The sequence below is a fragment of the Drosophila bipectinata genome, chromosome 2L (genome assembly GCF_030179905.1).
Source record: "Drosophila bipectinata strain 14024-0381.07 chromosome 2L, DbipHiC1v2, whole genome shotgun sequence".
NCBI classification, from domain to species: Eukaryota; Metazoa; Arthropoda; class Insecta; order Diptera; family Drosophilidae; genus Drosophila; species Drosophila bipectinata.
In genome coordinates this window covers 3,284,370-3,308,706 of record NC_091736.1, presented here as the reverse complement: position 1 = coordinate 3,308,706, position 24,337 = coordinate 3,284,370, and the positions used below count along the sequence as shown (strand labels likewise).

At 42.6% G+C, this 24,337-nt stretch overlaps 8 protein-coding genes across 8 annotated transcripts; 4 read left to right on the top strand and 4 right to left on the bottom strand.

Annotated features, from left to right (window-relative positions):
• Positions 1–7: 7 nt before the first annotated feature.
• LOC108124506 (uncharacterized) lies at positions 8–2,013 on the bottom strand. Its single transcript, XM_017240227.3, has 2 exons — positions 319–2,013; positions 8–258 (listed from the first exon to the last, which is right to left on the bottom strand). The coding sequence occupies exons 1-2, from the start codon at positions 1,924–1,926 to the stop codon at positions 142–144; spliced, it is 1,725 nt and encodes a 574-aa protein (XP_017095716.2). The 5' UTR covers positions 1,927–2,013; the 3' UTR covers positions 8–141.
• A 180-nt stretch (positions 2,014–2,193) lies between these two features.
• On the top strand, positions 2,194–2,819 carry Datp (purine phosphoribosyltransferase family protein Apf). Its single transcript, XM_017240229.3, has 2 exons — positions 2,194–2,418; positions 2,470–2,819. Exons 1-2 carry the CDS (start codon positions 2,249–2,251, stop codon positions 2,726–2,728), a joined length of 429 nt encoding a protein of 142 aa, XP_017095718.1. The 5' UTR covers positions 2,194–2,248; the 3' UTR covers positions 2,729–2,819.
• A 33-nt stretch (positions 2,820–2,852) lies between these two features.
• Arglu1 (Arginine and glutamate rich 1) lies at positions 2,853–6,121 on the top strand. Its single transcript, XM_017240228.3, has 4 exons — positions 2,853–3,325; positions 3,383–3,655; positions 5,341–5,424; positions 5,483–6,121. Exons 1-4 carry the CDS (start codon positions 2,969–2,971, stop codon positions 5,648–5,650), a joined length of 882 nt encoding a protein of 293 aa, XP_017095717.1. The 5' UTR covers positions 2,853–2,968; the 3' UTR covers positions 5,651–6,121.
• Positions 6,122–7,122: 1,001 nt separating this feature from the next.
• Cpr30F (Cuticular protein 30F) lies at positions 7,123–7,999 on the top strand. The gene is made up of 2 exons (XM_017239985.3): positions 7,123–7,428; positions 7,483–7,999. The coding sequence occupies exons 1-2, from the start codon at positions 7,420–7,422 to the stop codon at positions 7,912–7,914; spliced, it is 441 nt and encodes a 146-aa protein (XP_017095474.2). The 5' UTR covers positions 7,123–7,419; the 3' UTR covers positions 7,915–7,999.
• Positions 8,000–11,748: 3,749 nt separating this feature from the next.
• On the bottom strand, positions 11,749–12,486 carry LOC108124265 (larval cuticle protein A2B). The gene is given in 4 exon segments (XM_017239874.3): positions 11,749–12,145; positions 12,197–12,216; positions 12,219–12,330; positions 12,478–12,486. Coding segments are annotated over 4 exon segments (438 nt in total). The 3' UTR covers positions 11,749–11,848.
• LOC108124319 (serine/threonine-protein kinase dyf-5) lies at positions 12,431–19,867 on the bottom strand. Its single transcript, XM_017239933.3, has 7 exons — positions 19,727–19,867; positions 16,006–16,209; positions 15,780–15,947; positions 15,379–15,717; positions 14,270–15,321; positions 13,748–14,053; positions 12,431–13,017 (listed from the first exon to the last, which is right to left on the bottom strand). Exons 2-7 carry the CDS (start codon positions 16,159–16,161, stop codon positions 12,867–12,869), a joined length of 2,172 nt encoding a protein of 723 aa, XP_017095422.2. The 5' UTR covers positions 16,162–16,209; positions 19,727–19,867; the 3' UTR covers positions 12,431–12,866.
• Positions 18,244–20,463, top strand: TbCMF46. The gene is made up of 6 exons (XM_017240336.3): positions 18,244–18,496; positions 18,555–18,838; positions 18,905–19,083; positions 19,139–19,691; positions 19,899–20,233; positions 20,293–20,463. Exons 1-6 carry the CDS (start codon positions 18,253–18,255, stop codon positions 20,408–20,410), a joined length of 1,713 nt encoding a protein of 570 aa, XP_017095825.2. The 5' UTR covers positions 18,244–18,252; the 3' UTR covers positions 20,411–20,463.
• A 230-nt stretch (positions 20,464–20,693) lies between these two features.
• Positions 20,694–21,878, bottom strand: LOC108124587 (enoyl-CoA delta isomerase 1, mitochondrial-like). Its single transcript, XM_070277681.1, has 4 exons — positions 21,740–21,878; positions 21,448–21,673; positions 21,240–21,386; positions 20,694–21,182 (listed from the first exon to the last, which is right to left on the bottom strand). Exons 2-4 carry the CDS (start codon positions 21,667–21,669, stop codon positions 20,721–20,723), a joined length of 831 nt encoding a protein of 276 aa, XP_070133782.1. The 5' UTR covers positions 21,670–21,673; positions 21,740–21,878; the 3' UTR covers positions 20,694–20,720.
• Between the last annotated feature and the right edge of the window lie 2,459 nt (positions 21,879–24,337).

Below are 24,337 nucleotides of genomic sequence, written 5' to 3'. Positions count from 1 at the left end.
TTATAAATTACTTGTTGAACATTATGTTTAGTGCTATTAATATTTAAAAATAATATTATGTACAAGTACACAAAACATTGTTAAATAAAGCTACGATTTTTTGTAACTACCCTAGAAAGCACCCACTTTTTATCACAGGAATCAGTTGCTCACACCTTGAACAATTTTGGAGTCGTCGTCCGCTGCCGCTGCTTCTGCCACTGGGTTCAGTAGCTGTTGCAGTTCTTTGGCATTAGTGGCCATTTCTGTAGAGTTAAGCTGAAATGAAATACATTATATTAGTTTTAAAATAAATGCCGAGAAATGAAGAAAACTTACCACCACTACCTTATGTCCCAGCGATTCCAGGAGCCTTTTCTTCAGACGCAATAACGATGTTGGCTTCTTACTGAATTTCAGTGTTTGATTCTCGGTGAGAAGTTCAACAAAATACACAGTGGCCTGATCTCCCATCGTTTGAACTCGCAAACTTGGCAGATTAATGCCGCTGATGGGACAGACCAAATCCACACCCTCTACTTCAGAATCTTGACCCAGGTCCAGGGCATACTTCCTTAAGTCTGTGCGTTCCCTTAGTAGATAAGTCGGTGCTCGCTCGAATTCCTTGAAGGCTTTTTCTGTTTTGTGACTCGCTATTGATGGTTGCTCGATGGCAACAGCAGACCGCAGGACAGTCAAACGGCTGTCCACTTTGGGTTGGGCTCGTGTCTGGCGTTGGGCAGCCTTCAGTTTTTCAGCTGCATCGATCAGATCTTTGGAGTAGTGTCCCAAAGTGCACAGGGAAAGGCAGGTGTCCACCAGATTGTCTGGGAAGTAGTCGTACTCCCCGTGATCGAGTTTTCGGAGGGCGGCCAGCTCAACTTGCCGGATATGTTGCGGCGATAATTCACAATCTAGTTGGGCGCTGGCCCACAAAAATGTGGCCAAATCCTTGGCTCGCAGTTGGCCCGGCTTAAGTTCGTTCATCAGCTTTTCAATCAGGACATTAAGGCACTCCTTTTGGTCCCAAAGCTGCTCAGCAAAGAACGAAAATATGTGGGCCAAGCCGCGCGGTTCAATCAGAGCAAGCTTGTTAGGATCCAAGCAAATATCCTGCAGATAAAGGCATACACGTTCGTCCATTACTCGTTGCAGCCTTAAGGCCTTCACAAAGGAGATCAGAAGGGCACCATTTTCTTCAGTAAGCTCCAAATTTAAAACGGCATCGACCAGTGCTGATTCATACGGCTTTCTGGCTTCGCCAGTGACCACAGTAGAAGTTTTGTAAGCGGCATTGCTGATCACAGCAAGATCCAGTTCACTCAAGGCGGCTAAGTGGCCCTGGAGCTGGTTTTCTAACAGCTCCTGGAAGTCACTTGTAAGATGCGCCTGCTTTTTTTGCAGCCCTAGATAAAAGCACACTTGAACGAATCGTTCCTTGTTGTCGCTGTAGTTCTCCTTGGCCAAACGCTGAACGGCTGCCTGAAAGAAGTCCATCCGCTTCATCCACCCGGGCATAAGGAAGAGGAATGAGTATAGCGTTTCCAGCACAGTGTTGGTGTCCATTTTCTTCAACTGACTTTCAGCCCGAGCATCCAAAGCATTCAGAGCGGCCACATACATGGGTACAGCGGCGTTGGACTTATAGCTGGAGGCCAGAATGATCAGGGCGGGCAGTTGTGAGGCATCGGTTTGTTGAACAGATCGATGGAAGTGGTGATCGTCTGTGATGGGGAAGAAGTCGGCGTAGCGGACTGTCGTTTTGGGTAGCACGTGTTCCCGATCCCTGTGCCGCTCCAGAGCAATGTGCTTGGCGAACCGAGTGAACAAGGTGCCGGTCTCATCCGAGGTGTTTCGCAAGACATCTCTAGGCGTCAGGGATGCGTAGCTTCTTAAAGGGCTAATACTGGTGGGGGCCCCCGCCAAGCGTCGGAGGAAGGCGTACATACTGAATGTACGTTTGATGATGTATTTATGTAATGAAATTACAAAAACGTGCCCACCAACTAAGAAACATTTAACAACTAAAATAGTGTTTATCAACACTTCCTTGGGAAAAATAAAATCATCATACCTTTATTTAATTTGTTATGACTATCTATATGATAAATAAAAGAAGCAAAGAAATTAAATCAAGAAGAGAATCTCACAGCTTTTTGCCAACAAAATTTATAATTTCCGCCATATAAAATATTTGAAATAGGAAACTCTGATAAGTTTAAAATTTGACAGCACTGGAGTCTGGTGGGACAAAATAAGAAACCAAAACATGAAGAAAGCAGCCGGATTTGTTATTTTCAGGCGTCTTTGTGGGGAAATACAGTATCTATTGCTGAAAGCGTCCTACGGAGACTTTCACTGGAGCTCTCCCAAAGGTCACGTGGATCCAGGCGAGGACGATTACACGACCGCCCTACGGGAAACCAAAGAAGAAGCCGGGTAAGTGTCATGCCGTGCTTACACTCAGTTTTATAATTATATAAAAAATAGATACGATGAAAAGGATTTGATTATCTACAAGGACACACCGCTAACACTAAACTATGAGGTGAAGGGCAAACCCAAAATTGTGATCTACTGGCTAGCTGAGCTTAGAAATCCTTGCCAGGAACCTATTTTGTCAGAGGAGCACACCGCGCTGAAGTGGCTAGCTAAAGAAGAGGCCAAGAAGTTAGTTGGATTCCAGGACAATCAAGTTATGATTGACAAGTTCCACGACATGATCGTGCAGCAAAAACAACCGGAGTGAAATCAAAACATGTAAACATTCAATTAGTGCTGTAACGCCTTATGCAACACTAAAGATAAGAAATAAATACTGAATAAAATACCAAACTAAATACCAAGCTTATGTCAGGGCATAGGAATGCGCTTCACAGCACTGTTTTCAATGCTGTGAAAAAGCGTACAAATTGTATCGACAATTCATTGATTTGTTGGGCAAACGAAAGCGAGCGCTATAAAGTTAATAGATTTAAGGCGATACAACATGGGTTCCCATTCGCGCACTCCCAGTCCGTCAAGCAAACGGCGTCATCACAAAAGCAAGCACAAGAAACGCAGTAAGTCCCACAACCGGGAACGGGAGCACGACAGAGACAAGTCCTCGGAGGTAAACCACCATGGACGGCGTGACCGGGAACGGGACCGCGAGCGGGACAGGGACAGAGAGCGGGAGAGGGACAGACACCGCAGCGATCGCCACACAGAGCGCGACTACCGCCACTCGCCTGCAATGCTCAAGTCCCGGAAGCGCTCCACCTCGTCGAGCAGTGATAGTCAATACTCAGACCAAGAGACGCAGCGCAGCAGACACAAACGCAGTCGCTTCAAGAAACTGGACGAGGTAAGTGAAACGCTGATCTCCAGTGTATCAAAAACTAATGCTACTCATTGGGTGCAGCAAAACCAGCTACAGGTCGAGCGCCTGGCCGAGATGGAACGGCAGCGGCGGGCCAAGGAAGTCGAACAGAAGACAATCGAAGAGGAGGCCGCCAAACGCATTGAGATGCTGGTGAAAAAACGCGTAGAAGAGGAGCTGGAAAAGCGACGCGATGAGATTGAACAAGAAGTCAACCGACGCGTCGAGACAGCAAAGGCAGAGATGGAACGCGAAATGATGCTGGAGCTGGAGCGGCGACGCGAGCAGATACGCGAAGAAGAACGTCGGCGCGAGGTAGGTGCTCGTATTCAGATTCCGCTGGACGACTGCTGCTATCACTGTAACTGTCTGAAACCCCAACACAATGCCACATCTACCAAACACTCGAACAAACTCAAGACAGCAGTTAAAACAGTCGTCTCCACCAATCCACACGAAATCATTTCCGTGACGCTCTCAGCCGCGGCCCACTGGGTGCGGGTGCTAACTAGTAATGTGAAATATCTATGACCATCACCTCACCGGCATTCATCTATTAGGCAGTTTGCATAACTAACCGACAACCCAACAGTTCCATTCGGTCCATCGCTAACCAGACTCACATTTTCAGAGCCTCCACATGCACCCGGCCACCCAGTGAGCCTGCTGGCTCGGGAACGGCACGGTTGGTTTCGTCTCTTTCTTCTTGCCAATAATTTTGTAATTTTTATTTTTCCTACCACGAAAAGCCAAAATGACGACATTGCCAATGTGTCGCATGTGTCACAATTTTGAAGCCCATGACTTTTTGCATATTCTTAGCTTCATCTTTTGTTTGTATCTTTACCTCTACATAACATACAGTATCATTTTGATTTTGGTATTGGTTTTGTAACTCCTTGTTGTTGTTGCGCGTGCAAATTACGCTTCTGTAGGCAATGTAGCCAGGAGCTACTCCTGTCTCGTAACCGAAGTGAGTGTTGTATAGACCCGGCAAAGCACTCGCGGAGCAGCCGTGCCGGAAGTTGCGAAAGCCTGCAGTGAGGCACCTGGTCCATGGACGCCTTCTTCTCCGCCTCAAGACAGACAGAACGCAATCTTATCTGATTGGGGGTTAGTTAGGTGATAGTCGCGGTATAGGGTGGGTCTTCTGACGTGAGTTTAGTCTCAACCGAACGCGGCATGCAAACGAGAACCGAGCAAAGCTGAAAAGCCAGTATACGACGGGTGAGTTTCCGACGCCAGCGATGTGACAAGCCCTGAGAGAGCATCTGTAAGGATAACGTGTGATCGGCGAAAGGACGCCAATGAGGGAGAATCAGAGAAACCCAAAGAGACTCACCCCCCTCAGTGTTTAGCTGTGTAGAACTCTGAAAGATTGTAAATCCGGATTCGCATTGGACTCTTGACAGTACCGATTGTTTGCCCATTATTTGCGTTTGAGCTTTTTTTATTTTTTTCGATGCAAAAATATACTTACGTTTGGAATAGCGAATACACATCGAATACTACTTGTATTTAAACAAAATCAAAAATCTGCAAAAGAAAAATCTTAAAAATTAACACAAATTTAGCTATTGTACTGGAATAATGACCTATTTAAATAGTAAGTAGCAACAATTAAAAAAAAAAAATCAAATGAAGACCAAACATTTAGCAAATACTACTAGTACATTGTTTATGTTGTGTGTTCCTATATTATAATAAACTAAATGAAAAAAAAAAAACAAAAACCTACTTTAAACATTCTTATTAGACACTTCTAAATGTTTTACTTTCTACCGAAATTTTCTTTGTAACTTATTTTTAAGCGTAAAACTAGATTTTAACTGCCTTTGCAGCCTCATCAAGAAAATAAACTGCAACCAAAATAGTGCGACCGACTGTGTCGCCCAGTTTGCATCGTTGATGTCAAGAAACTTTATTTATATCCTAGCACTAAGGTTCCGGCTAAGACATTGATTTGTGTTATTAATCGTTTACTTGTTTGGGTTTTATAGGAGGATGAAAAACAAAAACGGGAAGAGCTTGAAGAGATTCTGGCAGAAAATAATCGGAAAATCGAAGAAGCTCAGCGTAAATTGGTAAGTATAGCTATCATTATTTTATTACCAAGCTAATCCTTGTATTTTCTTATTTCAGGCCGAAGAGCGTTTGGCGATAATTGAAGAACAACGCCTCATGGACGAGGAGCGCCAACGTATGCGCAAGGAACAGGAGAAGAGAGTTAAGGAGGAGCAAAAGGTCATATTAGGAAAGAACAATTCCAGGCCGAAGTTGTCGTTCTCGCTGAAACCGGGAGCTTTATGAGCAGCGTAGGAATCTGGTTAAGGACGCTCTTTTTCTTGTTAACAGCTTTTGCTTTTTTTTGTACCTCATAGGCCCTTTGTTTGCGCCAAAGACTAGCCCCCTGATTTGCTTGTTGTCATTGTGTTCTTTTATTATTTTATTTTTTTTTGTTTAAGTACGGGCGGCAGTTTTAAGCGCAGACAAAGATTCAAGTTTTTTTCAAAATTGCCAATTTATGAAGATATACAGATCTATATAGTACAATATGATAGCGATTTACTTAACCTTTTCTACATAAACACTGTGAGAGACGAATGATTTTGTGTAGTGCGTCGATCTGTTGACACATCTGAGAAATTAATGAAAACCAAAAAAGAGAAGAAAACAAATCAGTGAAATACATAATATGTAATCTATTTTCAAATTTTGATATTTCATGGAAACATATAAGCAACTGAAATCGATAATAAAAGTATAGAAAGGCGAATGAAATGCGTTTATGATTTGGAATTGTACAAACTAGACACCACTGGCCATACTTCACTTTAGCATATTTGACACAATTGCCAAAACAAACTGGCGATCCTGCCACTCCCTTCCCGGCCTCGGCCCTCCTATCGGACACGATCTACGCGTGTACACTTGTCGCTAAGTAGACACAACTTATTATTTATAGAGACTACTTAAATTTATATGTCTAGTGGCTGATTGGGTTGGGCGAAGTTGGACAGCGAACGACAGGCGGCACGCCCGGCCGCCAGGAGGAGAGCTGCCCCAGCGGTGGGGCAGCAAACCATGCCGATCTGTTCAAGTGCGTGAGCAGGCGGCGTTGATGCCAAATTGGTCGCCGACCACTCCAACTGGAAATGTAATCTTGTTCTAATGAATGTGGTGCAAGATACGAATACGCATACGCATACGCACTCCGCCCGACTCCATTCTATTACTTCACATCGAATTTGGCAACGAGTTTGGTGCCTTTGTCGCTTTGATTTGTGTGTGCGGCGCATGCGTGAAAGGTACACCACTTGACCAGCCCCAGACCTCAAACACCGATGCAAATCCAGATCCAGATCCAGATCACTAACACACACACTGACAGTCTACGATCTTGGTCGGCACATGGGCGGATGTTGCAATTTGATTAATTAATTAAGTGGAAAATCGGTATAGCTCTTAGCTATACTTTTTGGATGGATCGGCGAATGTCAACGTGCAATTTGTTTGATGTGACGTCGATAAGTCTCCACCGAGTATAGCCATTCAATGTGTCAGCAACTTGTCTGGAAGTTTATTGGTTTTCTGGCTTCTGGTAGTGCTTCAACTTGAATTCCGATAATAAAGAGCATATCATTAAACAGAAAACATGTATTATCAATAATTATTAAAATCAATAATGAATATTTATCAATTGTTTTCTCCCCCAAAACTTTCACTTGACTTGACAAGAGCTTATCCATTGGCATGTTACATTGTTGGCCAATTTGGAGCAGGGTAAATGTTTTATTACCAGAGCACATTTGCCATAAAATAAAAAAAAAATTAAATAGAAATATAATAACGATTTTGCATTAGGTGGATTCCGGTTCGTTGGGTGATCAGTTTTTTTTTATCTTTTGGATTTTGGGAGTGTGTGGTGCGTGCTGGGTACTTGGAGTGTGGATAGGGGCTGGAGGCGAGGCCAGAGAGCTCATGGCTTTGACTATAAAAGTTGTGGCTACGACACTTGGAGACATAGTTCAGTTCAGGAGCCACAGCAGCCACCAACTAAGCAAATCCTCAAAGCCAAAATGTTTGCTGTAAGTTGAAAGGATAATAGCTTTAAAAAAAATTACTAACAGATGCCATTACAGCTCGTTTCTCTTTTCATCCTGGGTGTTGGAGCCGCCGCTGCCATCGAGCTGCCCCTGAGTCCCATCTACCATTCCCCGGCGGCAATTGTGAAGCCCCTGCTGAAGGCTGTTGAGGTGGAGGCTCCCGCCCACTACGACTTCGCCTACTCGGTGCACGACGAACACACCGGCGACATCAAGAGCCAGACGGAGTCCAGGAAGGGCGACCAGGTGCAGGGCCAGTACACGCTCATCGACGCCGATGGATACCTGCGCACCGTCGACTACACCTCGGATGCCCACAACGGCTTCAACGCTGTGGTCCGTCGCGATCCCCTCGGCCAGAAGGTGATCAAGGCCGCGCCCATTGCCAAGGTCCTGGCTCCAGTCGCCTACGCGGCTCCCAAGCTGCTGGCCGCCCCCGCCAAGCTGCCCCTGAGCCTTTACCACTAGGATAAGCTCTGGGAGTGAGCGTGAGAGAGATAGCCAACACTGACTTCATCGCATCGACGACGACCTATCCGCATCTGCATCCGTATCCGATCTATAGCCACCTGCCCAGGCACCTCATATCGTATCTACCTTTCAATTTATGTAACTCCTTTCCTGTTTTCTCATATCTAACCTAAGACTTTTCGGTCCTCGGTGATCGTAAGCGCCATATTCCTCCGAGACCTGAGGACCTCTATCTCATCCATATAATTGTATATGTAAATAGAAGGCAATAAATGCATTTTAGAAAACATATTTATGAGTTTGTATCATTTTTTAAAGAATAAAGCCTAGAAGAAAGCAAAAGTTAATACCTGTAAGCAGTGGCGGATTTAACAGGTGGGCAAAGGCGCGCTTGCCCACTGGGCCCCCCCGACGAAAGGCTTTCAGGGCCCCTCGTGCTGAAAGTTACACCTTCGATTTCTTTTCCACAAATCTGCACCAAAATCTGGGAAAAAAATATTTTTAAGATTTTTTGTCAAATTTTCTGGGCCACATATGACCCACTGCGTAGGCCATATCTTAGGAAATATTCATCCGATTCTTGAACGGAATACCGTAAACGATTTAAGGATCGATTCTTCATAAATCTGCATCAAAATCTGGGAACAAAATATTTTTAAGATATTTTGTCAAATTTTCTGGGCTGTCCCCTTCAAAATGTGCAAAATGCATGGGGAGCCCCATATGACCCACTGCGTAGGCCATATCTTAGGAAATATTCATCCGATTCTTGAGCGGAATACTTTAAACGATTTGTGGATCGATTCTCCATAAATCTACATCAAAATCTGGGAACAAAATATTTTTAAGATTTTTTGTCAAATTTTCTGGGCTGTCCCCTTCAAAATGTGCAAAATGCATGGGGAGCCCCGTATGACCCACTGCGAAGGCCATATCTTAGGAAATATTCATCCGATTCTTGAACGGAATACCGTAAACGATTTATGGATCGATTCTTCATAAATCTGCATCAAAATCTGGGAACAAAATATTTTTGAGATTATTTGTCAAATTTTCTGGGCTGTCCCCTTCAAAATGTGCAAAATGCATGGGGAGCCCCATATGACCCACTGCGTAGGCCATATCTTAGGAAATATTCATCCGATTCTTGAACGGAATACCGTAAACGATTTAAGGATCGATTCTTCATAAATCTGCATCAAAATCTGGGAACAAAATATTTTTAAGATATTTTGTCAAATTTTCTGGGCTGTCCCCTTCAAAATGTGCAAAATGCATGGGGAGCCCCATATGACCCACTGCGTAGGCCATATCTTAGAAAATATTCATCCGATTCTTGAGCGGAATACTTTAAACGATTTGTGGATCGATTCTCCATAAATCTGCATCAAAATCTGGGAACAAAATATTTTTTAGATTTTTTGTCAAATTTTCTGGGCTGTCCCCTTCAAAATGTGCAAAATGCATGGGGAGCCCCATATGACCCACTGCGTAGGCCATATCTTAGGAAATATTCATCCGATTCTTGAGCGGAATACTTTAAACGATTTGTGGATCGATTCTCCATAAATCTGCATCAAAATCTGGGAACAAAATATTTTTAAGATTTTTTGTCAAATTTTCTGGGCTGTCCCCTTCAAAATGTGCAAAATGCATGGGGAGCCCCGTATGACCCACTGCGAAGGCCATATCTTAGGAAATATTCATCCGATTCTTGAACGGAATACCGTAAACGATTTATGGATCGATTCTTCATAAATCTGCATCAAAATCTGGGAACAAAATATTTTTGAGATTATTTGTCAAATTTTCTGGGCTGTCCCCTTCAAAATGTGCAAAATGCATGGGGAGCCCCATATGACCCACTGCGTAGGCCATATCTTAGGAAATATTCATCCGATTCTTGAACGGAATACCGTAAACGATTTATGGATCGATTCTTCATAAATCTGCATCAAAATCTGGGAACAAAATATTTTTTAGATTTTTTGTCAAATTTTCTGGGCTGTCCCCTTCAAAATGTGCAAAATGCATGGGGAGCCCCATATGACCCACTACGTAGGCCATATCTTAGGAAATATTCATCCGATTCTTGAACGGAATACCGTAAACGATTTATGGATCGATTCTTCATAAATCTGCATCAAAATCTGGGAACAAAATATTTTTAAGATTTTTTGTCAAATTTTCTGGGCTGTCCCCTTCAAAATGTGCAGAATGCATGGGGAGCCCCATATGACCCACTGTGTAGGCCATATCTTAGGAAATATTCATCCGATTCTTGAATGGAATACCTTAAACGATTTGTGGATCGATTCTCCATAAATCTGCATCAAAATCTGGGAACAAAATATATTTTAGATTTTTTGTCAAATTTTCTGGGCTGTCCCCTTCAAAATGTGCAAAATGTGCCATATCTTAGAAAATATTCATCCGATTCTTGAACGGAATAATTTAAACGATTTGTGGATCGATTCTCCATAAATCTGCATCAAAATCTGGGAACAAAATATTTTTTAGATTTTTTGTCAAATTTTCTGGGCTGTCCCCTTCAAAATGTGCAAAATGCATGGGGAGCCCCGTATGACCCACTGCGAAGGCCATATCTTAGGAAATATTCATCCGATTCTTGAACGGTATACCGTAAACGATTTATGGATCGATTCTTCATAAATCTGCATCAAAATCTGGGAACAAAATATTTTTAAGATATTTTGTCAAATTTTCTGGGCTGTCCCCTTCAAAATGTGCAAAATGCATGGGGAGCCCCATATGACCCACTGCGTAGGCCATATCTTAGGAAATATTCATCCGATTCTTGAGCGGAATACTTTAAACGATTTGTGGATCGATTCTCCATAAATCTGCATCAAAATCTGGGAACAAAATATTTTTTAGATTTTTTGTCAAATTTTTTGGGCTGTCCCCTTCAAAATGTGCAAAATGCATGGGGAGCCCCATATGACCCACTGCGTAGGCCATATCTTAGGAAATATTCATCCGATTCTTGAACGGAATACCGTAAACGATTTATGGATCGATTCTTCATAAATCTGCATCAAAATCTGGGAACAAAATATTTTTTAGATTTTTTGTCAAATTTTCTGGGCTGTCCCCTTCAAAATGTGCAAAATGCATGGGGAGCCCCATATGACCCACTGCGTAGGCCATATCTTAGGAAATATTCATCCGATTCTTGAACGGAATACCGTAAACGATTTATGGATCGATTCTTCATAAATCTGCATCAAAATCTGGGAACAAAATATTTTTGAGATTATTTGTCAAATTTTCTGGGCTGTCCCCTTCAAAATGTGCAAAATGCATGGGGAGCCCCATATGACCCACTGCGTAGGCCATATCTTAGAAAATATTCATCCGATTCTTGAGCGGAATACTTTAAACGATTTGTGGATCGATTCTCCATAAATCTGCATCAAAATCTGGGTACAAAATATTTTTTAGATTTTTTGTCAAATTTTCTGGGCTGTCCCCTTCAAAATGTGCAAAATGCATGGGGAGCCCCATATGACCCACTGCGTAGGCCATATCTTAGGAAATATTCATCCGATTCTTGAACGGAATACCGTAAACGATTTATGGATCGATTCTTCATAAATCTGCATCAAAATCTGGGAACAAAATATTTTTGAGATTATTTGTCAAATTTTCTGGGCTGTACCCTTCAAAATACCCTTCAATGTACCCTGAAAAAATTGTGCCCACTGGGCCTTTTTCCTTAAATCCGCCACTGCCTGTAAGGACATCCTAATTAAAAATTAAAAGTCCAATACTTTATTTTCAGCTTTTATATTCTTTAATCAACAGCCTTCCAATTTATTTAAGAAATACATAATGTATGTTTGCTAATATTAAGAAATTCAATTCACGAATCAGCTGAGAGAGTCCTTTGAAGAGTCCATTTGTGAACTTAGAGGGAAATCGGTTCCCGACGAACCTGGGCATTAAATCCCAGCAATGGATCAGCAGTATAGTCGACAATCCGACGATGGCCATCGGGTTCGATCAGGGAATAGCGTCCGGTTACGTATTCGCCCCGTCGGTGCTCGAACTGATCCTTCACATCGCCTGTGTGACCATCGTGGACTGAGTAGTGGAACTCGTACTGGGCCGGACTGACGATAAGTTCGTCGGGATGGCCCGCGATGATCCCAGCCTGGACGCCCACATAGGCGCTCAGGAGCAGGCAGAATACGATGCTGAAATACTGGATCCAAAGTCAAAAGGTGGGTCATTCTCAAGCTCATCTTTAACTTACCAAAACACTCATGGCTAAGAGTTGGAGCTGTGCTGGAAGCAATGGAAGACAGTCGACTGATGACTAAGATCTTGTCCCAGCTCCCTTTTATATGTCGGTGCTTGGCCCATTGTCGCAGTGGCCAAGTTATGGAGCTGAAATCCTATACCTTATGCAACCCACTCCCGCTCCCATTCGTGCACTCCCGAATAGAGGGAAATGAAACCCGATCCCAGATATCGCAATCGATTCAAAACTCACTCGGATTATATTATCGTATAGTAGCTTAATGTACAACTTACTTTACACATTATTTTAGCTTAGTCGTATCACAGCAATAACATTATATCGAAACTAGACTAACTCTATGGGCCGAAACGATGATTCTATGGACTGATTTGGGATGTGGTAAGGGGTTCTGGTTCAGTTCAAAGACACCCAGGACAACATAGGCACATTTTCGTCACTCTCCTCGTTCTGTTTCAGGTACAACGGCAATTAGCGAGTCGATCTCCTTAGAACTTATTCTCCAAAAGTGATCCTGGGAATGGGATAATGTGATAAAGGGATTGAGTCGTCTGCCCCTGCTTCTTCCAAAGGGAAGGACACTATTCAATTGGATTTGTATTAGAGATTGTGTGAAACACCAATTGGAGCTACCAAAAAAACTACTTGAGGGTGCTCTCGACATCTACGCTTGCTGGGGACTACCCAAAACCAAGTTACCGTTCTCGGCCACCATCCAAGCCGTAAGCTTCTCGTCCTCTGTCTTGTTGGTCTCATCCCAGGGAAAACTGGATGCGGCGGCGGCTGCGGGTTTCTCCTTTTGTGTGTTCTGAGCTCTGAAAAAGGGTTTACGGGAGAAGTTTTTATGAATTTTAATGGCTAAGAGGTTCTATGAGGTAAGTCTGGCTTGGTTCTTCTTTAGCTTTAATCCAAGCAAGAAGTATCTCTTAAGATGATTTATTATTTACAGCTTTAACTAATGTGCCTTTATAATATACATTTTGGTACAATGATTCTATTAATTAGGATCTAATCAATAAAAAAATCAACAAATCTACAAGAAATCGTGAATACAGAGACAGGCAACTAAAAAGTGCTCTACTATAGATCAGAAAAAGTCCTTAGAACTCTTTCCTTAACGATGATGATATGATACAGATGTAAGAGAGTCTCAACAGCTACTCAAGTCTACAATATTTACAGAAATTCGTACTGGGAATGTTGTTTTTTACCTTATGGGCCAAAAGCGACATTCTTCATCATTTGAGGGGGAGGACGAGGAGGAGTTATCACTTGGGCGCCCACACAAAGTGTTCAATGTTCAATGACAAGCAAACGAAAACACACAACACGATGAAAGAGACAGGTGGTACAGGCACAGAAAGAGAGGGAGATACGAATAGAAAGAGACAGAGTACAATGTAGAGATAGGAGAGATAGATAGACAGGATGATGGGATGAGCATGAGCGCATGAGGGATGCAAAGAAGCACGGGTAGAGGTCAAGGTTCGAGGTCTACAGGGCATGCAGGCCAAGGTGGAAGTCCCACCATTCGCATCCACTTACAGCGAGTCCACATGGCTGCCGTTGTTCACCTCCAGGCTGCTCTGGGTGGCCTTCTTTCGTAATCCTGGCCTGATTACGAAACTGTCCCCGAATAGATCTCGCTCCCGGTCACGATCCCGATCTCGATCCCGTTCCCGGTGGCCACCAGTAGATGTCGCACCGCTCTTAGCCTGCTGCGTAGGGGGTACTGTGTGGGGATACTTCCCGTCGCTGTCCGAGTCCATGGAAAGCTGACCGAACAAGTCCTCCAGGAGTATATTGGCCTTGGCGTTGCGCTGTCGTTTGGCGGAGGTCTTCAGCTTGGAGCTGCGGGTGGGGAGACGGAGAGGCAATTGTGAGGGAAGCTACAGATGCACTTTAGTGCAGGGACACGGAAAGGTACAATGGTGCCAGGAGTGCTCACACCATAGGAAAAAGTCCCTATCCATTAAAGTTTTAATTGCTTTTGATTCTAAACAATATTGGTATCAATATCCTTACAAATCAAAGGCAATCCTCAAAAGGAAATCCTCCTGTACTTACCCCAATATGAGATCCAAGTCGTCAGACTTTATGGACGGCTGCTTGATTTCCTGAGCTGCCGCACGCGATCTCCCCGAGAGCCTCATCGGCGGAGCTCCGTTTTCCGGCTGAAGCTGCATCTGTACGGGTGGCTGACGGACAAGGATGCTCGCTGGAGCCTGACTGGCACTGACTTTGGAGAACACGTTGTACACCTTGGCCTCGGGGGCCAGAACCGAGGACCTGGCCACTGGCACATAGTATCCACCGTTGGGGACGCCCATCACGAGCTTGGCATTGTTCTTGGCATTCATGTTGGCCGCATCGTAGCCGAGGTGGCTGCCATTCACGTAGATGGCTCCGGCATTCCGGGATGACGTCGTGCTAAAGGATACGTTTGGATGGTGCACTGGGTGTGGATGCTGCTGGGTTCCCGATGGCAGCCCGAAAAGCTGTGATATGTTGCGGTTCAGGTATATGTCGTTGATAGATTCGCTGCCATTCTGGGCCTGTACCGGAACTCCATCGGTTGCGGCTCCACCCAAACTGGAGGAATCAGCCAACTCGTGGTTGGTCAGGAAACTGAGCTTGGGCTGGTACTTTCGCGGCACTCCCAGGTTCTTAGAGGCCGCCTTCCCATGATTTAAATTGTTGCTCTTTCCAAGATTCATGTTGCTGTTGTTGTTATTGACGTTGTTGTTGTTGGTCTGGTGGAGCAACTCGGTGACCGCTTGGAGCTTTTCCTGCACCGGAAGCACATTGTTCGAGACGTTGTTCTGCGACTGGTGGTGGTTGTGGTGGCCTCCCGCGACCGCCGCGTACTTGGAGTTGAGCCGCACGTTTGCCTTGGTGGCAGCGGTGGGCGAGATTCGCTTCAGGGCGTGGAAATACGGGTACTTGAGGCTCTGCTGGGCTGTCGGCCGCTTTTCGGGATCGTAGGCGAGCATATCCTCCAGAAGGTCGAGCCCGTTTTGGCTGCAGCGGCTGACGACGCTGCTGAGTGGCACTTTGATGCAGTCCGGATACCGGAAATGGATCATGGACGCCAGCCTATATCCGTCCGGCCAATCACTCTGAAACGGAAGACAATTTATACTATTACTTGGATCAAAATAGGTTTAAGGTCTAACCTTTTCGGGCGTGCCCAGTACGGAACAAATCTTAAAAAGCTGATCCACTTCACTGCTGCCCGGAAAGAGAGGTCGGAAGGTGTAGAGCTCGGCCATGATGCAGCCCATGGCCCAGAGGTCGATGGTGCTGCCGTAGTTTGTGGAATGCAAGAGCACTTCAGGTGCCCGATACCACCTAGTCGAGACGTAGTCCGTAAACGGTGGCCTGGATCGGATCTCCCTGGCTAGGCCGAAGTCGGCAATCTTGATTAAATCCGGACCGGAGCAGAGGAGATTCTCTGGCTTCAGATCACGGTGGAAGAAGCCATGGCGATGCATAAAAGCAAGGCCAGTTAAAACCTGAAAATGGCAATTAGTATTTTATTTTAATTATTGAAATTTAGTTTTCTTTAAATTATTACCTGAAACAATATACTCTTGAGCTCAGGTTCCGGCAGATGGGTGTCTCTATCTTTGATCATTTGGTAGAGGTTCTCCTTCATGTATTCGAACACAAAGTAAAGGGTATCATTCTCCCGGATCACCTCTTTCAGCTTGACAATGTTTGGATGCGATAGTTTCTTCAGGGACTTTATAAAAAGGAATTTTGTAAATAAAAGGTTTTTATTAAGCTTTTATTAAACTCACCTTGACCTCCCGCAGATTCATGGCCTCCTCCCAAGAGTAGTACTTGCGTTTCATGCGCTTTATGGCCACCTTTTCGCCGGTGTCCTTGCGCTGGCCCAGGACGACGGTGCCATAGGTACCGTCGCCCAGCTGGGTCAACGTTATGTAGCGATTCATTCTTAGACGGTGGACGGTGGCAGCTCTTCAGACATTCTCCGGATGCAACTGCTGAAGGAAATGTGGAAATGAAATACAAAAACAAAACTGGGTTACAACGACCCTCAAGTGCCTCATTAAAGGACCCTCAATAATTCAGGTCCCGCCCACGTGTGCAAACGTCAAATGAATCACAGTTGAATTAAATGACGAGGCATTAAACTTTGGATCGAATCGAACACAATCTCACTGTGTCATTCGTGTCTTTATTTTCGGGTACCATTCAAGTAAGTACCTTCAATCCAAATCAATATATCGATCAAGGGGCAGTCGTCTAAGAACTTGACCAAATTTATTTAACCCAAAAACGAATATCCCATCAGGGTCACAAATGGCCTGAAGTCGGTGGAAGGGTGATACTTTCGGGAATGATTTATGATTGAAGTCGGTTAGCACTCAAAGCTCTTTCTTTGGTAATTGGGGGTTCTTTCAGTAGATAGGATAACTAAAATTATTGTAATTAATTTGGAGATGATTTATAAGAAAGAACTACTAATTTAAATTATTTAATATACAGTAAAAAATTATTTGTACAAGGAACTATATTTATAAAGTTCCTTCCTTTGTACTGACTTAACAAAAAGCTAGACCTAAACCTAAAGAAAAATAAATATTATAAAATACCCAAATATTTTAAGACTTGAAACATTTAAACCTAAAGAGATGTCCTTTCAAATAATAATAGTATTCACTCAGACAAACTCTTGGCTTGTGAGGTATTCTTTTGGGATGGCAAAAGCCAAATGATTTCTTACTAAAAGTCCTACTAGGCAACATAATCAAACCAAACATAGGAAAATCATTAACATAATTTGAATTAAATTTCGTTGTTTGATTATTACCTAACAAAATTTCAACCCCTCCAGACAAGGGGTAGTTCGAATTTCTAACTAGGAAAGCGTAGTACAATATATCACTCTCATACTTTATGTTTAAATTATAATCCATAAAATCATTGAAAAACATGTTGTGACCTAATGATATTTTGTGGAAAAACTTGACAATTTTTATTGCCAGTGCTTTTATTTAAAATTCTACAAGATTGGTCCTAATAGCTTGGCATATTCAATGCGGTATCAAATATTTATATGACTCCTTGAGTTTTGTGATAATGCTAAGGATTTTGAATTTGGTCAATTTTTCCTTAGCGATGTCGTAATTGGTTTGTGGTCACTTGGCGAACTTAGTTTGGTGGTGATAATTTATTCATTGTATGCGAACCATTTCCACCTTTAATATATACACTTGGCTGTATAGTATGTATGATTGTTTTGGTTCGAATTTTCCGGAGGGGGCCGAAGAGTTTTTGTTTTTGGAGTATACGGGGCCACGTTGGTTGTGAATCCTGCGTCACAGCCTTGAACTGCTCACATTTGACTCACTTAAATGCTCGGCACGCACTTCCAGCACCCGATTAGCCGATTACTATATGCCACCATGTATATCCGATACGCGACTTTTCGCACCATGTACCAACAAATAAACAAACTCAAATGTTGGGGGTCACTTTATCGATTAAGAACGGGGGTTGTCACACAAAGTCCTCTCGGACTTTCTTCTATCTTCAGGAACTAGAGGATGCCCCAAAGCTCTTTTGTTACCGTCGTACCTTAATCGGAATTGCATTTGAATCCGGCGTCCTATAATTTAATGTGTTTGTAGGAATTAAGTGGGATTTATGATGACTCCCAAGGAGGGACGGATATCCTTCGCGGACAGGAGTTTATTTGATAAGCAAACACTAACAACTGCCAGACCCGATATCCACAACAACGCGACGACCCAAGCAACCGCAGGACTAACTAGACCGACCACCCTTCTCCAAAACACGGAAGAGAGAGCCGAACTGGTGTCCCGAAGCTGGTGCACCGGCTAGATGGGTCTCCGGCAGGTGAACCCGCTCCCGAAGTCCTCTTCGGGGGTGGAACGACTGCACTCCGACGGTAACTAGGCAGGGCCCGGTTGTTTGGGTTGTCCATGGCAACGATCCGATGAGTCCGTTTTCGAAGGACTTGGGGTCTAACCACAAATGTCCTGCGAGAGCCCATCGAAATGGACGAACCGGTCAGCAGTCAGCCAGCTGAGAGTGAGGCGGGAGTCGAGGAGCTGGAGGAGGAGGGGGAGCCGGCAAAGGACTTCCTCCAAGAGATCAACTGCCCAGAGCCGGGCATCATTGATCGGAAAATGATTGAAACGGCTTACCTCGAGGAGGGCCAGCGGGGAGAAGCCAAACGTCTCCACCAATTGGAACCAGTAGTCTACGAAAGAATACAAACCATGCGACTAGAGTTTAAAAGTAGGTGTTGCAGATCCTCCAAAAATTCTTTTTATATAGATGTCTATCTGTATCCTAGACATCCTCCGCATTGACCACCTCTGGATGATGCCGAACCTGACAACCCTCTGCCTAAACTGCAATAAAATCGAGGTCATCGAGCACATCGACATGCTAACAGCTCTCAAGGAGCTCAACCTAAGCTTCAACTACATCACTCGGATCGAGAACCTTGAGACCCTTGTGCACCTGGAGAAGTTGTCCCTGTTCAGCAATAGGATTCAGAAAATTGAAAATCTAAGTACTTTGGATAAGCTCGTAATCCTCAGCATTGGCAATAATCTTATCGACACTGTGGAAGGGGTCAGTAGACAGTATTTTATCTTCTATATCTTTTAGATCTTTAAAATCTTTATTTTTTATAAACAGATCGAACGCTTGCGTTTTGTCAGCAGTCTGAAGGTTCTCAACCTGGAGGGTAATCCCATAACTAGGATGCCAAACTTCCCCCTGTCCCTCTATGTAACAGCCATTCTTCCCCAGCTGAACTACTACGAATATGTTTTCATTAAGTCGGAGATCCGAGCAGAAGCTCAAAAACGTTTTTAGTAAGTAACATCCACCATAAAATATCATTAATGATCTCTCGATGACCTCCTACAGCCGGGAGATTCGAGAAATTGAGGACAGGCAGGAACGGGAGATCCAAGCACTTGAAACAGAGTCACGAGAGCGAGCTGAAGCAGACCGGCTAGCCTCCAGCTTCGTGGAGCATCTGGATGGCCAGCAGTTATACGAATCCTTTTGGCGCGACGATGAAAAAGGACGAATCCTGATGCTGATTGGAACGCCGGCTCAAGAACTGACAGAAGAGTATGCCAAGGATGTGTATGAACTGACCCAGCAGATTTATCGCCTGGGGTTGGCACGCTTTGGAGAACGTGACGAGGAGATCCGAGACTTCAATGATAATCTATACGAAGGTCAGCAAGAACTCCAGATGCAAGGTCAAGTACAAATCGAGGAGTTCCTCCAGTACAAGGAGAAAACTTTCGACGAAATGCGCTTGAAGTTGCGGGACTTGGACCAACGCGATGAGGACTTGGATGAAGTTGAAGCTCAATTGGACGATTTAAATGGAAAATTCGAGGATGCTCTGAACCAGATGTGGCAAAGTCTGATGGCCCAGGAGCTGCATCTTCATGAAGCAGTTGAGGTTTGTTGTCGACTTTTCTAAAATTTGTTACATACCTTGAGGCCACAAATACAAATCCGGATTTTTAAAGGATTAAAAAATTCGCAAAAATCTTTTAAGGCATGATTAGTGGCCACAAAAGAAAACCCGGACTTCTGCCGGAATGATTGAAAAAATCTAAAATTTTTATGTTTTAATATCTTTATTTATATCTTTATTTTTCGGCAGGAGTCAACTTTAAATTTTAACCGCAAAATTTCACAGCTCATGACTAGCTTTGTGGAGCAGGCCCAGGTATATTTTCGACAGCTCCGCGATGTTTGCAATCACTTTGCCGATAACATGACCGAGATCGTGACACAGTTTCTCTCGGCGAAGATGTCAACTAATGATCTGGACTCTATACCTGATGAACTGAAAAAATGCGTTGATGATCAGGAGGCGGCCCTTCATCTGGTTGAAGGAATGTTGGCAGCGCACACTATGCGGGTGGAGGAGCGGGAAGATCGCTTGGTTAATCGTAGCAGGGAGTTTATAGATGACATGATCCGTAAGCTCAACACGTGAGTAATATTGACGATCACTTAGCAAGGATGGAATCTAAAAGTCACTGCTTTTTTAGGAAAGAAGTTGATCGCCATCGGGCCAAGGTACTAGAGATCAATGCCTTCATGGAAATGATGAAGGAGGCATTGGCTAACATACCACAAGAGTTAGACCAAGAATTGCCCGAGGAATAATAAGTAATAAGTGTTTAATAAGTAAAATTTTAAGTAATAAATGCATTCTGATCACCTAATTTTGAAAGACCGTCTCATATCTTTTTTAAAGTCCCTCGAGGGACTTTCGTGCATTAGTTATTTAACCTGCTTATCATATAGAAAGTCAAGTTTCAAACCCAAGAAAAACAAGGTACTTAAGCCTACGCGATCAGCTGCTTTTACCTTTTCCATTCAAAGTTTACATGGTTATCGAATACGGTCTGATGACAATAAAAAAAATATTTTTTCAAAAACCTTTGTTTATTACCGTTTATTGGCCTTTTATTAATTACTTTTTGCTTTTATTTTTATCCAAATAATCACCCATAATCTTTTGAACTTCGGGTCGGGAAGCCAAAGATACAAAGTCGTCCACATCTTTCTGTCGATTCTTTTCAAATTCTTTAATATTGGCGGCACGGAACTGCATTTTGGTCAAGCTGCGGGCGACTGAGTTAACCTTGTCGAATGATTCAATGAAATTCTGACACTTTTCCAAAGCTTCATCTTTGGAGTTGACAATTTCATCGATCAAACCTTCCTTCAAGGCCTCCTCCGTGGTAAAAAGACGACCCTGGGTGAGCGCCCGCTCTGCTACACGTGGAGGCAGGATGTTCAGGTAGCCAAACACCAGCCATTCGGGAGCAATAATTCCAAGTTGGGTTTCGTTGAGTCCGATTACGCACTTTGGCAGCATAGCACGGTACTCACAGGCAACACCCAGAAGGCAGCCTCCAGCAGGAGCATGGCCCTAATACAAAAATGATATATTAAAAGCAAAAATAAATGTATATTTCCAAAATCTTACATTTATGGCAGCTGCTGTGGGTAAACTACTGCCGTATAAGGCGACCCAGACGTTTTGCAGCTCAGTCCAAAGGGTGGACAGTTTCTCCTTGTCCGCTTTGTACATTTCCGAGATATCCAGGCCAGCTGAAAACACTTTGGAACTCGCCTGCAAATAATTAACGATTTATTATGGTATCCGGAACAACTAGTTGAAACCATCGACCTACGGATGTTATGATGAGACCCTTGCTTTTGTTGTTCTCGATTTCGTCGATGGATGATTTTATGTCCCGCAACATTTGCGCATTTTGGCTATTAACTGGTGGCCGGCACAGGGTAAGTATAGCCACTCCCGTCTTATCGTTGATCTCGACAGAAGTAAACTTCGTGGACATCAGTCTACTTGGGAGTCTACGTGCTCCAAGTCTTAGGTGATTTAAATGCAACATTTTCCTATGAAGATTAAAAGTGGAATTTGGTCCAGAGCCGGTATTATCAATAATAGTATTATCAACTTACTTTGTTTATGTCTGATTCTATTAGCTTCCAGCGATCTTCAATGGAAAATGAACGAGTATATATATTTCATTGTTATCGGGTATCAGAGCGACGGTTAGTTATCGACTACATTTAAATAATCCGTCTAATAATAATTTTATGTCAACCATTCCTGAGGATTTTGGAAATTATAATTTAAATTTCGTTTTGGAAACGATATTGAAATAGTAGTTTGCTTTTATTAAAATTAATTATAAAATCGTTAAAATATTGCGTTTTTGACTTTATCTTTAGACCCTCAATATAAATGCCAAGTCCTATTAATAGCTGGCTTATTTATAAACCCCAAAAACTTAAAAAAAAAAAAAAAAAATCGACCGACAATTTAGTGGTTTTATTGCAGAATAATAAAAAATAAATAATTTATAAATAAGAAAAGAAGAAAATCAACTGGGGCGTTACAGCGTTAAATGAGCAAATTTTAAGTCTATTATTAAATTCAGTATTGAAAAAAAAAACAAAAATAAAAATAGGCTGCTGCCGTCCAGGTGAACTTCATGCCATATGCACCCAGATGCGTAGAACACTGTGGCCGGAGTGATGTCCCAGATCTATAGCACCGTCTCGACATCCTGGAGAGCATTACCGAACACATGCACAGGCTGCTGAAGGAGGTTCGAGATAATGCGCCGATCAACAATAATAAATAATAAATAATAAATAAATAATTTAAAAATAAGAATGAGGAAATATTAAGTGGTTTGTGGTGCGCATAGTGCTCCTTAAAAAGAAGACGGTAATCAAACAATGGCTGCTGAGGCCAGTCCTAAACATTGCGTTGGAGGTGATGCGTCCATCAACAATAATAAATAATAAAAAAAAAATAATTTAAAAATAAAAATAAGAATAAGAATGAGCAAATATTAAGTGGTTTGTGGTGCGCATAGTGCTCCTTAAAAAGAAGACGGTAATCAAACAATGGCTGCTGAGGCCAGTCCTAAACATTGCGTTGGAGGTGATGCGTCCATCAACAATAATAAATAATAAAAAATAAATAATTTAAAAATAAAAATAAGAATAAGAATGAGCAAATATTAAGTGGTTTGTAGTGGTCCAAGTGATCCTCACAGAGGAGACGGTGATCAAACAAGGCTGCTGTCCTGAGTGTTGCGTTAGAGGCGATGCGCCCATCAACAATAATTAATAATAAAAAAATAAATAATTTAAAAATAAGAAAATAAGAATAGACTTTGGGACGTTGTTGAATTAAATGACCAAATATTAAGTCTATTATTCAATTCAATTAAAAAAAAAAAAGAAACGAAAATAAAAATAAGCTGCTGCCGTCAAGGTGAACTTCACTGTGGCCGGAGTGATGTCGCAGATCTATAGCACCGTCCAAGATTGCGAGATAAATGAGACAGATTGTGAGATAAATAAGAGAATATTAAGTAAATTATTCAATTCAACATTAAAATAAAAACGAAAATAAAAATAAAAAAAGCTGCTGCCGCCAAGGTGGAATTCAACCCTTATGTATGTTCCCAAGGTGATAGGTTCTTCAACAATAATAAATAAGAACAAATAATAAAAAATAAATAATTTAAAAATAAGAAAAGTAACTGGGGAGTACTAATCGACCGACGGAAGTAGCAGTCCGCTCTCCTCGGACTCCTCCTCTTTGAAAAAAAAAACGAAAAATACAAATAAAATATAATAACGAAAATAAAATCAGAAAAACACTTTTTGAGCCTTTACTTCGGTTTCTGGCCGCAAAAACCGACTTGTCACCAGAAATGAGACAATAAAAACAAAAATAAAATAATAAGAAAATAAGAGGTGAGTTTATTTGAGAACCTCCTACTGGAGGCCTCTAAGAAAACTGAATCGGAATGTGAAAATGCTCGCTTTTTATAGAAAACGGAGCCAACAGAAGTCATGGCTTTCTGGATTAGATAATCATTAATACCAAATTAGTATTACCAATGTTAATAAAACCAAAGGGTTCAAAGAGCGGGAGCTATTTAAAATTTGAATTAACCGCCACACCTTCACCTTTTCTTTGAAAAATTTTGTCACCGATTTCTAACATTATATTTTTTTTGTAATAGCAGGGTAATGTTTATTTAAAACTGTCCATTAGGGACAACCATTAAATTTTATCACGTAAACTTCACGTATAGATATTTTTATACCCTTGCAGAGGGTATTATAATTTTGTCCAAAAGTGTGCAACGCAGTGAAGGAGACATCTCCGACCCTATAAAGTATATATATTCTTGATCAGGATCACCTCCTGAGTTGATATGAGCATGTCCGTCTGTCCGTCTGTCCGTCTGTCCGTCTGTCTGTCTGTCTGTTTCTACGCGAACTAGTCTCTCAGTTTTAAAGCTATCGACTTGAAACTTTGCACACACCCTTCTTTCCTTTGCACGCAGTATATAAGTCGGAACGGCCCGGATCGGCCGACTATATCCTATAGCTGCCATATAACTGATTGATCGGAAATGGTATAACTTCGGTGTTTTTAGAGTTAGAGAGTTCAAATTTGATATGAGAGCTATTTTTGGCAAAATAATATGACATGCCAAATTTCATAAGGATCGGCCGACTATATCC

Excerpts from the sequence above, each read along its gene's own strand:
- TbCMF46 (XM_017240336.3), top strand. The coding sequence starts at position 18,253 with ATGGACGAACCGGTCAGCAGTCAGCCAGCTGAGAGTGAGGCGGGAGTC. Across the intron at positions 18,497-18,554 it reads CATGCGACTAGAGTTTAAAA|ACATCCTCCGCATTGACCAC; the intron begins GTAGGTGTTGCA and ends TCTGTATCCTAG. Across the intron at positions 18,839-18,904 it reads TTATCGACACTGTGGAAGGG|ATCGAACGCTTGCGTTTTGT; the intron begins GTCAGTAGACAG and ends TTTTATAAACAG.
- Arglu1 (XM_017240228.3), top strand. The coding sequence starts at position 2,969 with ATGGGTTCCCATTCGCGCACTCCCAGTCCGTCAAGCAAACGGCGTCAT. Across the intron at positions 3,656-5,340 it reads AAGAAGAACGTCGGCGCGAG|GAGGATGAAAAACAAAAACG; the intron begins GTAGGTGCTCGT and ends TGGGTTTTATAG. Across the intron at positions 5,425-5,482 it reads AAGAAGCTCAGCGTAAATTG|GCCGAAGAGCGTTTGGCGAT; the intron begins GTAAGTATAGCT and ends TTCTTATTTCAG.
- LOC108124506 (XM_017240227.3), bottom strand. The coding sequence starts at position 1,926 with ATGTACGCCTTCCTCCGACGCTTGGCGGGGGCCCCCACCAGTATTAGC. Across the intron at positions 259-318 it reads TGGGACATAAGGTAGTGGTG|CTTAACTCTACAGAAATGGC; the intron begins GTAAGTTTTCTT and ends ATTTCATTTCAG.
- LOC108124319 (XM_017239933.3), bottom strand. The coding sequence starts at position 16,161 with ATGAATCGCTACATAACGTTGACCCAGCTGGGCGACGGTACCTATGGC. Across the intron at positions 15,718-15,779 it reads TCAAGAGTATATTGTTTCAG|GTTTTAACTGGCCTTGCTTT; the intron begins GTAATAATTTAA and ends TGCCATTTTCAG. Across the intron at positions 13,018-13,747 it reads GGCAGCCATGTGGACTCGCT|AGCTCAGAACACACAAAAGG; the intron begins GTAAGTGGATGC and ends ACCCTTTTTCAG.
- Datp (XM_017240229.3), top strand. The coding sequence starts at position 2,249 with ATGAAGAAAGCAGCCGGATTTGTTATTTTCAGGCGTCTTTGTGGGGAA. Across the intron at positions 2,419-2,469 it reads GAAACCAAAGAAGAAGCCGG|ATACGATGAAAAGGATTTGA; the intron begins GTAAGTGTCATG and ends TATAAAAAATAG.
- LOC108124587 (XM_070277681.1), bottom strand. The coding sequence starts at position 21,669 with ATGTTGCATTTAAATCACCTAAGACTTGGAGCACGTAGACTCCCAAGT. Across the intron at positions 21,387-21,447 it reads AGGGTCTCATCATAACATCC|GCGAGTTCCAAAGTGTTTTC; the intron begins GTAGGTCGATGG and ends AATTATTTGCAG. Across the intron at positions 21,183-21,239 it reads CCACAGCAGCTGCCATAAAT|GGCCATGCTCCTGCTGGAGG; the intron begins GTAAGATTTTGG and ends TTTTTGTATTAG.